This window comes from Chiloscyllium plagiosum, unplaced genomic scaffold, assembly GCF_037043375.1.
Source record: "Chiloscyllium plagiosum isolate Xiang-an unplaced genomic scaffold, Cpla_swu_hap1 HiC_scaffold_19, whole genome shotgun sequence".
NCBI classification, from domain to species: domain Eukaryota; kingdom Metazoa; phylum Chordata; class Chondrichthyes; order Orectolobiformes; family Hemiscylliidae; genus Chiloscyllium; species Chiloscyllium plagiosum.
This window is the reverse complement of record NW_028270157.1, coordinates 15,207,330-15,224,063: the sequence shown is the minus strand read 5'-3', so window position 1 is coordinate 15,224,063 and position 16,734 is coordinate 15,207,330. Positions and strand designations below refer to the sequence as shown.

At 42.2% G+C, this 16,734-nt stretch overlaps 1 protein-coding gene across 1 annotated transcript in view; it reads left to right on the top strand.

Moving 5' to 3' along the window:
• Positions 1 to 16,734, top strand: part of stab2 (stabilin 2) — a 182,235-nt gene that overhangs the window by 36,692 nt on the left and 128,809 nt on the right. The window contains exons 9-16 of the mRNA XM_043709921.2: positions 581 to 714; positions 3,407 to 3,540; positions 5,877 to 5,959; positions 7,262 to 7,411; positions 10,322 to 10,465; positions 13,492 to 13,554; positions 13,808 to 13,924; positions 15,341 to 15,394. Of these exons, the coding sequence (XP_043565856.2) occupies positions 581 to 714; positions 3,407 to 3,540; positions 5,877 to 5,959; positions 7,262 to 7,411; positions 10,322 to 10,465; positions 13,492 to 13,554; positions 13,808 to 13,924; positions 15,341 to 15,394 (879 nt within the window). The remainder of the gene's footprint in view (positions 1 to 580; positions 715 to 3,406; positions 3,541 to 5,876; positions 5,960 to 7,261; positions 7,412 to 10,321; positions 10,466 to 13,491; positions 13,555 to 13,807; positions 13,925 to 15,340; positions 15,395 to 16,734) is intronic.

The window sequence follows — 16,734 nt, the reverse complement described above, 5'->3', positions numbered from 1 at the left end:
ACACTTATGTAGATCTGAACTCACATGTAAACCAGAATGGGTAAAAAAATGGAGATTTCCCTCTCTAAAGAGCATTAGTAAACCAGATGGGCTTTTGTAACAATTCATGATAGTTTCATGATCTTTATTAAGGGCAATTTTCAATCCCAGGCAGAACTAAATCCAAATTCTACCTGTTGTTGTGGAGTTTGACCTCACATCCCAAGATATTAGCCTGGGTCTCTGGATTACTGGTCCAGTGACATTACTGTTTGGCCACCATCCCGCTTTATTTAGTTGCTAGGCTGGCTAGGAGGACAATAGAATCCTCAAGTCCGTAAGTTAAAGGGAACAGATGAGAATTCCAGAAGATCCAGCTTTTTTCATTGTTTGCTGATCTATCGATCTGGAACTTTTTGTGTAAGCCTATACAAGATATTAATACAAATATAACATTTAAATGAAGAATGCTTTATACTAATTAAAACACCATTTTCATGTCCAAGGAAAGAAAGGAAGGCCTTCAAATTTTGACATACTTTCTGATGGAGAGTACACTGCAAGACTTAATCGATGTTTCATATTTTCGTTTCTTTTGCAGTCTCATTGTCAGTGTCAGGAAGGCTATGAGAATCTGTCACCCGGAATTGGATGTGAATTGACTGATGTCTGCAAGAGCAACAACACTTGTGACAAAAATGCCAACTGTGTTACAGTTGCCCCAGGCCAGATCCAGTAAGCAGTTCATGTAACGTCTGTTCAGATGGTAATGATGTCTAATGATAACTGGGGGGAGACGTGGGAGCAGCAGTTGGCCATTCAGCCCGAGGAGTCTGTTCCATCATTCAATGAAATCATGGCTGGTCTGATAATTGTCAGCTCCACATTCTTGCCATTTCCCATAACTCTGGATTACTTTAATGATTAAAGATCTGTCTATCTCAGCCTTGGATATACTTATTGATCCAATCAGGACAGAATTAACAGACTCGATACCCTTAATGAATATATCAAGGGTGTCCTGACACCTTGGTATGCAACCTGCCTTAAATCAAATGCATCTTTTTGGCTCGGGTTTGATGGTATAGCCTGGCCCTGGCAGCCAGGCTGGGCTTGTGACCTCTATCAGTCCAGAAACTGGTCCTGTTTTTGGGTCAGTGGATGTTTGCAGGGTTAGTAGGTATGACATCCTAATTTCTCAGGGAGGGTAATGGTCATTCACGTTATGTTGGGACAGCTCAGGTACATGCCTCACCCCAGATGGAGTGAACCTGGAGTTGAGCTACAAGGTTAACCGTGACCTTATTGCCCTACTCTGATCCTATTTTTTACATCAGTAGTCGTTTAGTAATGTGAGTATTGCTGAAAAAAAAGACACATTAAGTGCCAAAACTTTTCATCTCGCACACATCAGGATATTTTGCAAGAATACAAATTCATGTTGAAAACCAACATTTATACCCCATGAAAGGAGAGTGCTTGGCAAGTGAACTCTGATTGGTAGAGGCATTGCCATGGAGAATGCACCCATTAATGTAGATTGACAGTTAACAGCTGGGTTTTCTTAAATTGTAAACCAGGCATTGGTCAGGAAAATTGCCCTGAGAAGCAACGAAAGGCTGTCGTCTATTCTGTTGAAATAAGCACAGTTTTTTTTTTCATTTGTGGGCCTTGGGAATTGCTGGCTGGCCAGCATTAATAACCCATCCCTATAGGCCCTTGAGAAGGTGGTGGTGAGCTGTCTTCTTGAATCACTGCAGTCCACTTTTTTTTAGATTAGATTAGATTAGATTACCTACAGTGTGGAAACAGGCCCTTCGGCCCAACAAATCCACACCGACCCTCCGAAGAGAAACCCACCCCTCTATATTTACCCCTGACTAATCCACCTAACACTACGGGTAATTTAGCATGGCCAATTCACCTAACCTGCATATCTTTGGACTGTGGGAGGAAACCGGAGCACCAGGAGGAAACCCACACAGACGCGGGGAGAATGTGCAAACTCAACACAGACAGTTGCCCAAGGTGGGAATTGAACCCGGGTCCCTGGTGCTGTGAGGCAGCAATGCTGACCACACTTACTATGGGTTACAATTGATACAACTGAGTGACTTGGTAGGCCATTTCAGAGTCAACCACATTGCTGTGTCTCTGGAGTCATATGTAGGCGAGACCAGGTAAAGATGGCAGATTCCCTTCCCCTAAGGACATTAATGAACCTTAATGGGTTTCTCCAACAATTGGCGTTGGTTTCATGGTCATCAGTTGACTCTTAATTCCAGATTTCTTTTTATCGATTTCAAATTCCACCATCTGCTGTGACAGGATTCAAACGTGATTCTGGATTTAAGGATTAATAGTTGAATGATAATACCACTAGGCCATCACCTCCCTCTAGAGCATCTATATTAATCTATCTGGCTTCCAGTACAGCAAGTCCACCATCCTATGAACCTGACTGATAATTTAGGAGTTCATGGGTTGTAGGCATTGCTGAAAAGACCCGAATTTGTTGCTCTTTCCCAATTGCCATTGAACTGAATGGCATGCTAGGCCATTTCAGTGGGCAGTTACCAGTCACATGTAGGCCTGACTGGGTAATAACGACAGATTTTCTTCGCGAAAGATATTGGTCAACCAGATGGGTTGTTATGATAACCAGTGTTAATTTCACAGGTGTACTATCTGTACTGTGACATTTAAGGCTATGGGATGAGTGCTGAAAGTAGGACTGTTGCAGATTTAGAGTGGTTTATGTTGGTGCAATGTCTGTGGGCCAAAAGGCCTCTTCAATACTGAATAACTCTATGACTCCCACCATAACTGTGGCCAATACATCACATTGAAAAGGTGCAGGACAGAACAGTATAAGAGACAAGAATGAGAGAAGCTCCATACAGCCCATTATTCTTCCATTGCATCCAATCATGGCTGATTTTGGGTTTCAACTTCGCTTTCCCAGTCTCATCCTCAATCCGTTGACTCTCTGAGAGAAAAAAAAAATCAATGTATCAGCGACCATGTTGTGATGCTGGTAGTGTCACTAAAACCAGACATCCAGAGATCCAGGTCAATATTGGAGACCATAGCAACTAATGGAACTTTAATCTGAAGAATCTAGAGATTGACAACTAGCCTCAGTAATGGTGACCGTGTCATTAATTGTCATAAAAACCCATTCAGTTCAGTAGAGTCCCTTGGGGAAAGAAATGTGCCACCCTCACTTGGTTTGGCCTACATGTGACTCCAGACCCACAGCAATGTGGTTGGCTCTTAACTGCCCCTGAAATGGCCTTACCAGTCACACCCATATCCCATAAAGAATTTTTAAAATTCATGACATTTAATATGCAAAAAACAAGTAATTTTGATGTATGTTAATGCTAATGAGGGATTTAATGCAACAAATGATCATCTTACTCAGGTGCAGCTGCAGTGAAGGATATACAGGAGATGGCTTTGTCTGCTATGGAAGCATCATGGAAAGAATCAAGGACCTGAACACCCAGTCTAGGGGTCCGTGGCAAGGACAACTAACATCAGCCATGTTGTTTTTCGGTAACCTCCTTCTCCCTCAGTTTTTTGTAAAGATTTTATCTTCCCCAGATTTGGGGTAGACAGTATAAGTTTAATGGAGGCCATTGGCTAAATCATTTCTCTTTTGTCTGCTTGAGAAAGCCTCACAACACTTACTAGTCTGTCTAAAAACTGTAAAGATTTTATACCAACTCTGTGACCTCATTATAACCTATGGGCACATTTTGCTGGGATGGGGAATTAAGTCAGTTATACACCCATCCATTCCAAGGAGTGAGGCAAGTCATCACTCAGAACCAGATGAAGGGAGGAATTGTCTTCAGGGACTGTCTCCTGGTCGGGAAAGGGTGAGGTCCATGTTAGGGGGAAGGACCATAATAGCATAAGAATTAGGAATAAGAATAGGCCATTCAGCCCCTTCAGCCAATCGCAGCTGATCCGGCATTTTTTACGTCCACTCTCCTGCCCTTTCTGCATAACCCTTGGAAGTTGGAGTATGACTTGGTATTCCCAAACCGGCTCCCACCAACCGACAGGAGACCCAATGATTGCTATGGCGAGGGAGGCCTGACCAGATGAAATGCCTGTCAGTATCAAATCTGCCCTGGATTTAGGACCCCAGCCACTGAAATTCCACCCATTGAGAACTGCCAGCCAATTAGAGTATGGCAGTTCTCGAGTGCAGAAACACTATCTGCATTAATTTTATAAATTACATATCTCAAGTCAGTGATTCATACCAGACACTTCCACATTATAAACATTGATCGTATAGGAAATACATTCATGTAAAGTATCCGAATATAGCTTATCATCTCATCGTAACAACCTGCTGAGAAACTAATACTGCACTTTTATAGTCAGCAATAAGTAATCCTATTTATAAACTACATTGTTGGCATCAATGGTGATGAATGTGGAAATCACTATCATTATGTGACACCATATGAGTGATCAGGATGAGGGCTCTGTCCTGTTCCTTCACAAGGTCTTGACTGTGGTGCTGAGGGTCAATGACCTGTAGTTTACAACAGGCTGCAGATGTCCAGCACCACTGTTGGTCAATGGACCACACTTGAGAAATGTTGGGAAAGTGTGTCTTCAGCTCCCCATCTGTATCCTCATGGAGTTGCGTAGCTGTTAGTAATAAGGGGCTTGTCTAAACGTTTAGGTGTAATGATGGACTGTTTCCCTTATCAAGCATTCCTGGGCAATATTAGGAGGTGGTAAATTAGGAGGTATTGAGTCTGCAGTCTTTCGCTGTAAATTCCTGACAGAGTTTAGAGCTTGTTTAAAAAGAAAATCGCAACCTGGGATACACTGCCAGATGGATATGAGACTGGCATCTAGTGAGTGGACCTGACATGGGAGTAACAAGTCACTTTGCAGGCTTCCACCTCTGGAACTTTCCCTCACCAGGTATCTGGCTCTATTTTAGATATCTTTAACCAAAATTAAAGCAGCCATAGTCCCACCAGAGCGTAAGGCTGCTGTCTCATTAGGGAGACAACTGGTCGTGGTTTAACCTGACCGTCACCATGCCTTAGGCGAGGGAAGAGGTTGAGAAGGAGAGTAACCTCAGCTGGTGTGACAATTGAATTCATGCTGTTGGCATCACTCTAGATGGCATGCGAGCCATTCCAGCTAACCAAACCCCTTTAATTGGTTTAGGGTAAGAGGGGAAATAATGAAAAGGGACCTAAGGGGCAATGTTTTCACGCAGAGGGTGGTGTCTGTGTGGAATGAACTGCCAGAGGAAGTGATGGAGGCTGAGACAATTAAAACATCTAAAAGGCATCTGGATGGGTGTATGAATAGGAAGGGTTTAGAGGGTTATGGACCAAGTGCTGGCAAACGGGACTAGATTAATTTAGGATATCTGGTTGGCATGGACGAGTTGGACTGAAGGATTTGTTTCCGTGTTGTACATCTCTATAATTCTATCACTCTAATTAACAAGTTCAGATATATTATAGTACATCTCTGAATCCAGGTCTCCTCACTCAGAGGTACGGACACTACCACTGTGCTATACAAACCCTAAAACACCTTGAATCTACAATCTTCAGATAGCTTCCCAATTCACAAAATTTAGAAACCTCTTCCATTTGACCATGCAAGCTGTACCTTTGTAAACTCATTCATAGAGATCAGTTGCAACAAATAGTCAGTGACTCCATTGTTGTATTGGACAACCAGGAAGAGGAAAGTGAGTTAGATGGAACTCAGTCTCTCTCATCTCGCAGTTCCTGATTCTGAAAATTAGTTCCAGTTTTGATATACTCGTCAAAGAATATACATTTTCAAGTATCATTAGAATACAGTTTATAATTGTACATTTTTCTTTCTCTTACCAGGTGTTGGTTACTCAAAGCCACTGACCAATTTAGGTCCTTTTACTTTATTTGTGCCCACCAACAAGGCCTTTAAAGCAGTTGATGTAAGTTACTTGAAGTGAACTAATGACAATCATTCCTCTTTATGATTTTTCTTTGGGAGAATTTACACACAGCAAGAAGAGGGAAGTGACTGCTGGAGCATGGACACCTGAGCCCTCACTTTACACTGCATCATCAATAGCATGTAGGATGTGTTAGCACAGTCGTTAGGCCACGCACTAAATGTCACATTCCCCATCTTGTCAAATTTGGATGGTTGAGGGTCCACATGCAAACAGGGGTGAGGGGAGAGGTGTGCAGTTCTTAGCGAGTAACCATAATATATTCAGCCAGAAGCATTCCAAGTTGCAACTACATGCATGGTTATACTAAAAAAAAAGTATCCTTTTAATTTTATTAGACTCCCTCTGCTGGCACATGCATCTCTGATAGCCTCAAGTGGGCAAAATGCACAATGTAATACACTGGTGATGGGTGTTTGTATCAGAGAATATCATCGTTGAATCCCTTTTAGTGCAGAAAGAGGTCATTCAGCCCATTAATTCTGCACCAGCCTTCCAAAGAGCATCCCACCCGCCTATCCTATCCTTGTAATTTACCATGGTTAATCCACCTAGCCTCCACACCCCTGGACACTATGGGCAATTTCCCATGGCCAATTCACCTAACCTGCACATCTTTGGACTGTGGGAGAAGCCTGAAGCATCCAAACAAAACCCACACAGACGGAGGGAGAACATGCAAACTCACACAGACAGTCACCCAAGGCTGGAGTTGAACCTGGATCCCTGGCACTATGAGACTGCAATGCTAACCACTGAGCCAGCCCGGGAGAAGGAGGTTACATCAAGTCAGGTGAAGGGGTTCCATTTAAAGTTACAAAGAGCCAGACCTTCCTGACATCTTTTTGCAATCTAACATCTCCTGCTCACCCTAAGCATTTCCAATCATCATTGATTATTGGGTATTGCATTCGGGCCTAATCTATGCTCTTTGATGGCCGTATGAGAGATCCTATGACAAGTGGGATCTCCTTTGTGCTTTTTTAAAAATCCCTAAATCAACACCATTAAATAAAGCAAGTTACCTGTCACCTTGCTCATTCTGGAATCTTGCTGTGCACAATTTGACTACCACACTTCCTGCATTACAACAAAAGCAACTCAACAGCTATGAGGTATTTCAAGAAGCCACGAGATTGTGAAAGGTGTTACACAAACACAACATTTTTCTTTTTTTCTTATGCTAGTGTTCGACCCCACAATTGTACAGAAGCTCATCGGCTTGGTAACAGCATGTAATATAAATGTTTCTCCTAATAATTATCTCACATTTTAATCCAGTTAAACAGGATCTTGACAGACAAGGACAGAACACAATACCTTGCAAAGCTGCACATCATTGCTGGCCAGCTTAGCATTGCAGATTTAAACGCCACCAATTCATTTTATACTTTGACTGGGAGATCAGGAGTGACCATACTTAGAGAGAAGGTGAGCTTGTGATATGAAGGAAGTGTGTTTTAATAATTGCAAAGAAAACCATATTTACTGCTAATCTCTAAACTCCTTTCAGTGGAGAAGCAAGTTTGATGACTATTGGACTACTGCTGCTCCTGGTTCTTATATTCTTAATTAAATCACTATTTATTCGGGACAATAAATATTTTTTATTTATTCCAGTAAATATTTCTATTTTTGTACCTAATCTATTTTAGTGGCTGAGATTGGTACCTGGGTACTTTGTAAGTAAGATGGTGTTGCATGCAACAACATTATTTACATTTTACTGTACTTCTGTACTTTGTACTTGAGTGCACATGACAATAAACCTAATTCTAATTTCTTGATATTTGTGCCGAACAAATTCAACTGTGCAGGAACCTTTAATTGTGAGTGTCAGTCCAAATTCAGGGTTTATTTGGACTTATGAAAAGTGGGAAATGAAACTCCTGGCAGGGGATAACTTTGCTCCAAGTGCAATACCAAATATCAAAAGTAAATTCTACTGTCTCATGTCAGGCTTTATCCCTGGGAAAATTCTGGCAGATTTTGGGACAGCAACTGTAGGTGTTTTCTATTACACACCTCTGGAGCAGTTGGGACTTGAACCTGGAGCCTCCTGGCTCAGAGGCAGGGATGTTACCAGGGTTATACCAAGAGATTACAGTGTAAAGGAAGTAACTGGATTGTCAGTTTTCATGACACATTTCAATGTAATCATTTGGTCTCACTTTGAACATCTGAAGGGTCCAAAGAGGAATTCGGTATCCCTTTGGTCACTCCCACAAGATTCCAAGAGGTTGAGGTATGTTTTGTAGGGGATTTGTAGGAAGTATGCAGGTATGAGGGCATTATGTTTTGTGGGATAAGGTTGATAAACCAACTAGTTTTTTATCTAGCAGTTTCCATTCGATCAAATATCAGGCTGGTGAATAATCAAGAGTGCACAACAGAGATCCCAATGATTATTCTTATCCAGTGGTCATTGTGTGTTACCGTTCACTGACAGGGCCTGGGTATCTGTGGTACAATGGATAGTGTTGGTACAGGCTCCTCTCCATTATGCAGCTGACCAGGAATTCCTTACTCCCTGTCCTTGACATGTGTTGGGAGGACTTACAAGTTAATAACAACCTGTGTGGCTGCATTAACCAACGGTGGCATTGTGGCAACAAACTAGGGACAACAAGCATTTCAGAAGCTTCCCAGTCAGAATCATAGAATCCCTACTGTGTGCAAAAAGGCCCTGCGGCCCATCAAGTCCACACTGACCCTCCGAAGAATAACCCACTCAGCCCCATTCCCTACTATCCGATAGTTACCCTGATTAATGCACCAAACTTACACATCCCTGAACACAATTTAGCTTGGCCAATTCACCTAACCTGCACATGTTTGGGTTGTTGGGGGAAACCGGATCACCCAAAGGAAACCCAGGCAGACACAGGGAGAATGTGCAAACTCCACACAGACAGTCACCCAAGGGTGAGATCAAACCCGGGTCCCTAGCACTGTGAGGCAGCAGTGATAACCACTGAGCCACCGATTTGTATAATCAAATGCAAAACATGGGCCATTATCTCTAGATAAACAAAGCAAGGCTAAGCACTGATGGACTTCATTCACACAGTTTATCTCGATTGTATGTCTCGTTCTACAAGCTTAAGGATCAGGATAAAGTTGTAATGCTGTAGCATATTTGATTGATTGGAAATGTGTACAAACGTGCATTCACCTCGGGCTGTGTTCATACTACAACCATAATGGTGTAAAGCAGTTGGATTCACACAAAATTAAAAAAATGCAATTTATATCTAAATTCAAGGTTCAGTGGCTCAGATATGAAGAAGAGTGAGATTCCACAGAGGGGGAACAGTTGCTGTCTCACTCCTTATGAATAGGCTGTGCCCATAACACTACAGTTATAGTGTAAATGCAGTCCGAAAGAACAACAATGGGAATAGAATACAAGAGTAGGGAGGTGGTGCTGAATTTGTACAAGACACTTGTTAGATTTCAGCTGGAGTATTGTATACAGTTGTGGGTGCCACATCATAGGCAAGATTTGAATGCAATGGAGAGAAGGCATAAGCAATTGACCAGAATAGTTCCAGGAATGAGAAACTTCAGCCATGAAGACAGATTGAAGAAGTTGATTGTTCTTCCAGGAGCCTAGAAGGCTATCGGGAGACCTGATTGAAGTTTTAAAATCATGAGCAGCCAGACAGAGCAGATCAGCTGAAGCTCTTTCCACTTGTAAAAAAAAGTAATGAGAATGCGTAGATTTAATGAAATACAAGTGATATGAGGAAAAGCTTTCTCCCACAGTGGATTGTTGGGCTACGGAATGCACTGCCTTGAAGTGTGGTGGAGGCAGGTTCAATTGGGGCATTCAAGAGGGAGTTGGATGATTAATTAGATAGTAATGGTGTACAGGGAAATGGGGAATAGGCAGGAGATTGGCAGCAGGGGATAGTATCAGTGTCGGTACAACGGGCAAAATAGCCTTCTTCTGCACTGTAATAATTGTGATTCTGTGACTCAGAGGAAACTGTAAGTAAGACAATGTACTAAGAGTTGTAGGTGGATTCTCAAAATTCATGAACTTCCTTCCTAACCCCATATAGCCTTCATCAGTTCAAGAACACAGCTCACCCCCACCTTGTCAACAGCAATGAGGGAATGGGCAATAAATGTGGGCCCAGCCAGTGATACCCATTGCCTATGAAAGAATAAATAAAAAGCAGTCCCAAAGAAGACTGGGCTGAAAATGTTAACTGTTTCTCTCTTTACGCATTCTGCCAGATCTGCTGAGTTTCACCAGCACTGTCTGCTTCTATATGTATTTCTCTATGTGTTTTAGTTGTGTTTATGGTTATCTTTTGTGTTTTTCTTTTTTAGTCTAACCAGCTAAAGCTGCGCATTTACGGAAACAGTAAGAAAGCACGGATCCTGACTGGGAATGTCATTGCCTCTAATGGTTTGCTACACATTATTGACAAAGTGATGGATGGTATTGAACCCACAGTTAAAAGCAGCAAAGAGGTAAAGTCACATACCTGCTTTATGTCTTTAATTATAAGCATGAAAACTACTCTGTTTGAATGCTTTATCCCATTGCACCATAAGACATAGGAACCAAAGAAGGCCATTCAGCCTATCAAGTCTGCTCTGTCACTCAATGAAATGATAATCCTGATCTCTGCTTTCCTGCATTAACCCCATCATCCTTGATTCTCTTAATGATTAAAAATCTCTCTATCTCAGCATTGAATATATTTAATGACTCAGCCTCGACAGTCCGCTGTGTTAAAGCATTTCACATATTCACCACCACCTGAGAGAAGAAATGCCTCCTCAACTCTATCCTAATTGGATGACTCCTTTCCTTTGGTTCGAGACTGTCCTGCAAAGGGGGAGAACTCTTTGGATCTGCCTTGTCAAGCCCTCTATGAATCTTATATGTTTCAATAAGGTCACAACTCATTTTTCTACTGATTCAACAGTCTAACAGGACATTGCTTTACAGTGGCAACAAATATTCTCTTTTCAGGATGGGCATTATGTAGGAGATTTGACTTGATTTATTATTGGCACATGCACCTAGGTACAGTGAAAAGTTTTGTTTTGAATGGAGGACAGGCAGAATATACAATACAAAATGCATTAGGGTCATAAAACAGAACAAAGAATACAATGTTATGGCTGCAGAGAAAGTGCACAAAGAGTGAGATCAACATTAAATTTAAATTTAACAGAGACTAGTTTGGTGATTAAGGATAAAACAAGCAAACCTAAATTTATGGGTTTATAGTCCCACAATGATAAATGGTGAAGCTGATTAGGAATCAGCCAACACTAACAAAGAGTGGTGAAAGTTGATGCACTGTCATAAAAATCCAGCTGGTTTGCTATGTCCTTCAGGAATGGGAGTCTGTCCCCTCATTATTCTTTACATGATTCCCATCTCATAGCATGCAATTGATTCTTAGTCCCTATTGCTAATTTAAAGATTGGCAATAAATTATTAGTTTGACCCACATCCCACGACTAAATTAGAAGAACTACCTGGATGTGATTCATCAATGCGAATTAGTCTATAATCACTGATTAATGAAATCAAAAATTGCTGGAGAAACTCAGCAGGTATGGCAGTGTCTGTGAAGAATGTAACAGAGTTAACGTTTCAAGTCCAACATGGCTTTTTATCAGAACTGAAAGGTGTTGGAAAATTGTGCTTTTTATGTGATTGACAGACGGGGAGGAAGAGCGAGTGGAGCAGATTGTGAAGATATCCTGAGCAAAATGGAAAGACAGTGCTTATGGTAATAAAGGAGAGATAGAGTGTAAAATGGGTGCAGATCATGGGTTCTTTTGATGTTTCCTCTCTGATGACAAACGATCTGTGCTAAGCAAAGAAGTTTGTTCTATATCTTTACATCCCCAACTCAAAGAATTTTGGGCACCAAATAACACTGAACTCATCTTTCATCGTCTTCGCTGACCTCTTTGAACAGGAATCCTCCCCTTCCACCCTTTCACCCATCTCCATTATCCCCTGACCATGTGAACCCCACTCTATGGCCTATCGCCAGCCCATGATTTCTTTATTGTGACCATTATCACAGCCTTGGTCTTTAGCTCTGAGCACTCTCACAATCTGTTCCACTCATTCCTCCTCCACCTCTGTCAACAGCTTTAAAACCACCACTTTACAACCCCTTTCCATTCTGAAGAAGAGTCATACTGGACTTGAGATGTTAACTCTTGTCTCTCTGCCCACACATGCCGAGTCAAAAAGTGTGGTGCTGAAAAAGCACAGCAGGTCAGGCAGCATCCGAAAAGCAGGAGAATTGATATTTCAGGGAAAAGCCGTACATCAGGGCTTATGCCCGAAATGTCGATTCTCCTGCTCCTCGGATGCTGCCTGACCTGCTGTGCTTTTCCAGCGCCACACTTTGCGACTTTGACTCCAGCATCTGCAGTCCTCACTTTCTCCCTGTCCACACATGCTACTGAGTTTCTCCAACACTTTTAGATTTTATTTCAGATCGCCAGCATTTGCAGAATTGCGCTTGTATTTTTATGTGAGTCTTACCATGTCTTTTGCCACTTTAACTAAAGCAGACAGAAAATCTGAGTGCACCTCACATGCAACCTTTCCTGTTTGATTTTCTCTACCTGCTCAATGTATGTAGCATTACAGGATTAGGCCATTCAGCCCCTTCAGCTTGTTTTTCCATTCAGTCCAATCCATTTCCTTGACTTGGTAGTATATCCATCAGTGCCCTTGCACAGCAAGAAGCCGTTAGTCTAAATTTCAACATTTCCAATTGATCCAGAGCTTCAAGAGCTTTTTAGGAGGACAGAGATCCAGAGATTCATTACAACTTGTGTAAAGCAGTTCTTCTTGTCGCCCTCACCCAGAAACAGCCTGCTTTAAACTTGTATCTGTTTATTCTGGTCTGCCGCCTCATTGGGAGAACATCTTCTATCTTTCTCTCTCCTGTCAATTCCTGTAATCAACTTCAACACCTCGATAAGATCACCTGTAAATCGTCTATACACAAGACCAGCCTGTGCTCAAATTTAACCCTTTCATGTTTCAGCTCTGATCAATTCCACTTCCCTGAGCTAAAGAGGAAAATCTTTCTATCTTATAGGAATGGCTCAGTGGTTAGCACTGCTGCTCACAGCGCCAGGGACCTAGGTTTGATTCCACCCTTGCACGACTGTCTGTGTAGAATTTGCACATTCTTCCCATGTCTTATGTGGGTTTCCTCCCACAGACCAAAGATGTGCAAGTTAGGGTGGATTGGCCATGTTAAATTGCTCCTAGTTTCCAAGGCTGTGCAGATTAGGGGAGGATTACATGGATGGGGGTGGAGGTTGAAGGTGGTTCTGGGTTGGATGCTCTTCAGAAGGTTGGTGTGAACTCAAAGGGCTGAATGGCTTGCTTCCACACTGTAGGGATTCTATGATTCTTACGACCTCTTGATTTGTATCCAATATTGGGCAGGTTTGTTTGTCCAAGTGATTAATAAGGTTGTGTTTTTCCCTTGCTCCCTCAGAAAAGCCTGTACACAATAATTTCAGAAAATGGAAAGTTTAAGAGGTTCATGGAATTACTGCAGGTAAGAGTCCGTCAAACAGGATATCGCAACTTTTCAGAATAACTAATGATATCTTCAACTGTCTTCTCAAAAACCGCATTCCTTTTGGCTTCCTTAAGTCAGAACTTCAACCAGTTAATGCCACTCTTATACTGAAGTAAGAAAACTAATAATGGCCACAGCTCACCTACACAGCTTGTTCTGCTCAGTACACAATGCCTCGTGGTGGCTTTCTGTAGAACTCCCTTCATTCACAATATCCTCTTACAAACAGAAATGTGATCTTAACCAACTCCTCGAGACCTCTGGACCACATACAGTTTTCGTCCCAAGCAGTAGTGCCCTGGACGGGATGGAAGATGGAGGATTGGATTATTTGCTTTCAGCAGAGGTAACAAAATTATAGATTTCTGACATGGAGATTTTATTGCAATGCGTACCTCTTCGCAGGGAGGTCTGTTGGCATATTGTCTGGCACTTTGGCAAGGGATCAGCTTTTGCAGAAGCAGCAAATTGCCAGTTTGTGTAATCACAGAAACTATGGTTTCTCTCACCCCTTGGAGTTATTTAATTGCATGTTTAAAATGGGGTGTCTGAGTACTTTATTTTGGTATCAACCTTGACTTAGGCACAAAAGGTCATGATTCAAGACTCACTTCTTTAGATTAGATTACATTACTGTGTGGAAACAGGCCCTTCGGCCCAACAAGTCCACACTGACCCGCCGAAGCGCAACCCACCCATACCCCTACCCCTACATTTATCCCTTACCTAACACTACAGGCAATTTTAGTATGGCCAATTCACCTGACCTGCACATCTTTGGACTGTGGGAGGAAACCGGAGCACCCGGAGGAAACCCACACAGACACGGGGAGAACATGCAAACTCCACACAATGGAGCCTGAGGTGGGAATTGAACCCGGCGCTGTGAGGCAGCAGTGCTAACCACAGTGCCACCGTGCTGCCCACGCCACCGTGCTGCCCACTTCTGAGCCTTATGCACGTAACCTAGGCAGCCATGACTAATACACTGACACTATCTCACTGTCAAAGTGCCATATATCAGATGATACCAAGACCTATCACCCTGTTGAGATAGATATAAGAATCTCAGTACATGGAAGAAGAGCAGTAGAGATGCCCCATTGTCCTAACGAAACTTATCCCTTGATCAGCCCTCCCGAAAGGAGGTCCTTCCCTCCTATTATTAGACTGCTCTATGCACCTCCTCTGCATTCATAACCTTTTATGCCTCACTCTGTCTAAACACCCTCTGATCTGTATGTCCTTGTTTGATATGATCTGCCTGTACTGCTCGTAAAACAAATATTTTCACTGTACTTAGGTACATGTGACAATAATAAATCAACAAATCAATAATTGTTGCTGTGGGCAATTTTATTTGGTCAACAAAACAGCAGAGACTGTGCTTCAAAGATAATTCATTCACCATGAGGGACTTTAGCATGTTATAAGGATAAGAAAGGCATTCTAAAAAGCACCAGCAAAATACCTCAGATGCTGTAAATCTGAAATAAAACAGGAAAATGCTGAAAATACTCAGAAGATCAGGAAGAAATTAGAGTCAATTCATTTCAGATGGATGGCCATCAAAATGCAAATCTTTTGTTTAAATGGGATTCTTTTCTGAGTTTGTGAATATAAGTGAATGATAAGCTCCATGAGTCTGCCTACTGAAAGTATAATTTTGAAATGTGCCCCTCTCTATGTATGTAGTAATCTGTTCTATGCAGTATAAGAACTTTTTTGTGCGCATTGGTAACATCATCTCTTTCCTGTTCAGGGAAAGCAGAAGCTTAAGGAGTTGGTGAAACATCACATTATTCCTAAGACTGAGGTGAGTTCTTCTCTACTCAGAAAACATTTGTGGAAATAAAAAGCCAAAAGAAAAAAATACCATGGATACGGGAAATCTGCAATTAGAACAGAACATGCTGGAAAAACTCAGCTGGTTAGGGCAGCATCTGTGGAGAAACAGAATTATTTCTCCCCCCTTCCCCCGAGGCTCCCAGCCTCATTCCTGATGGAGGGCTCTGGCCTGAAATGTCGATTTTTCTGCTCCTCGGATGCTGCCTGACCTGCTGTGCTTTTCCGTAACACATCCTCAACTTTAATGTTTCAATGACCTTTCATCGGAAAGGAAAACTAATTTAGAAGTGGACAGAGAACTTGGGTAAAAGATGGGGAGGCAGGAAAGTGTGATGAAGATATTAGATGAAGGAACAAGAGGGAGATGGCCTTTGGTAAAGAAGAAAGGCAGGAAGGGTTAAATGACAAAATGGATGATTGCGTGAGCTAAAAGGAACAAAAAACAAGAGGTAATCACAGAACAGTTCCATACAGAAAGATGCCACACAGCCCATTGTGTGTATGATGGCTCTCCAAATGAGCATTCACTCAGTGCCATTGTAGTTTTGTATTTTCTTTCTTTTCAGATAACCATCCTATTCCCATTTGAAAGCACTAATTGAACCTGCCTCACCACACACTCAGGCTGTCCATTCCAGACCCGGATCACACATTCAATGAGGAAGTTTCTTTCCCTCATATCACTTCTGCTTCTTTGATGAATTACTTCAAATCATAGAATCCTGCAGTGTTGGAAGTAGGCTATTCAGCCCATCAAGACCACACCGACCATCCAAAGAGCATCCCTCACAGACCCACTCTATCCATGTCACTCTGTATTTCCGTGGCTAATCTACCTATCCTGAACATCCCTGGACACCATGGCCAGTCCACCTAACCTCTACCTCTTTGAACTGGGGGAGGAAACTGGAACAGCCAGAGGAAACTCCACACAGACATGGGGAGAATGTTCAAACTCTACACAGACATGGGAAGAATGCCCAAACTCCACACAGACACTCACCTCAGGCTGGAATTGAACCCAGGTCCCTGGTGCTGAGAGACAGCAGTGCTAACCACTGAGCCACTTTGCCACCCCAGTGCAAACATTTACTCACTATTTTCTCTGTTGTGCAAACCTTTTGTGATTTCGAATGCTTCAGTCATTTCTGCACACTGTCATCTCTTGTCCAAGGAAGAATTGTCCCAGCTTCTATAATCTTTCTTCAAATCCGAAACTCCTCATTCCTGGAACTATTCCTGTAAACTTTTTCTATATTCTCTCCAATGTCCTCACGCCCTTCCTATAGTGTGGTGCTGATAACTGGT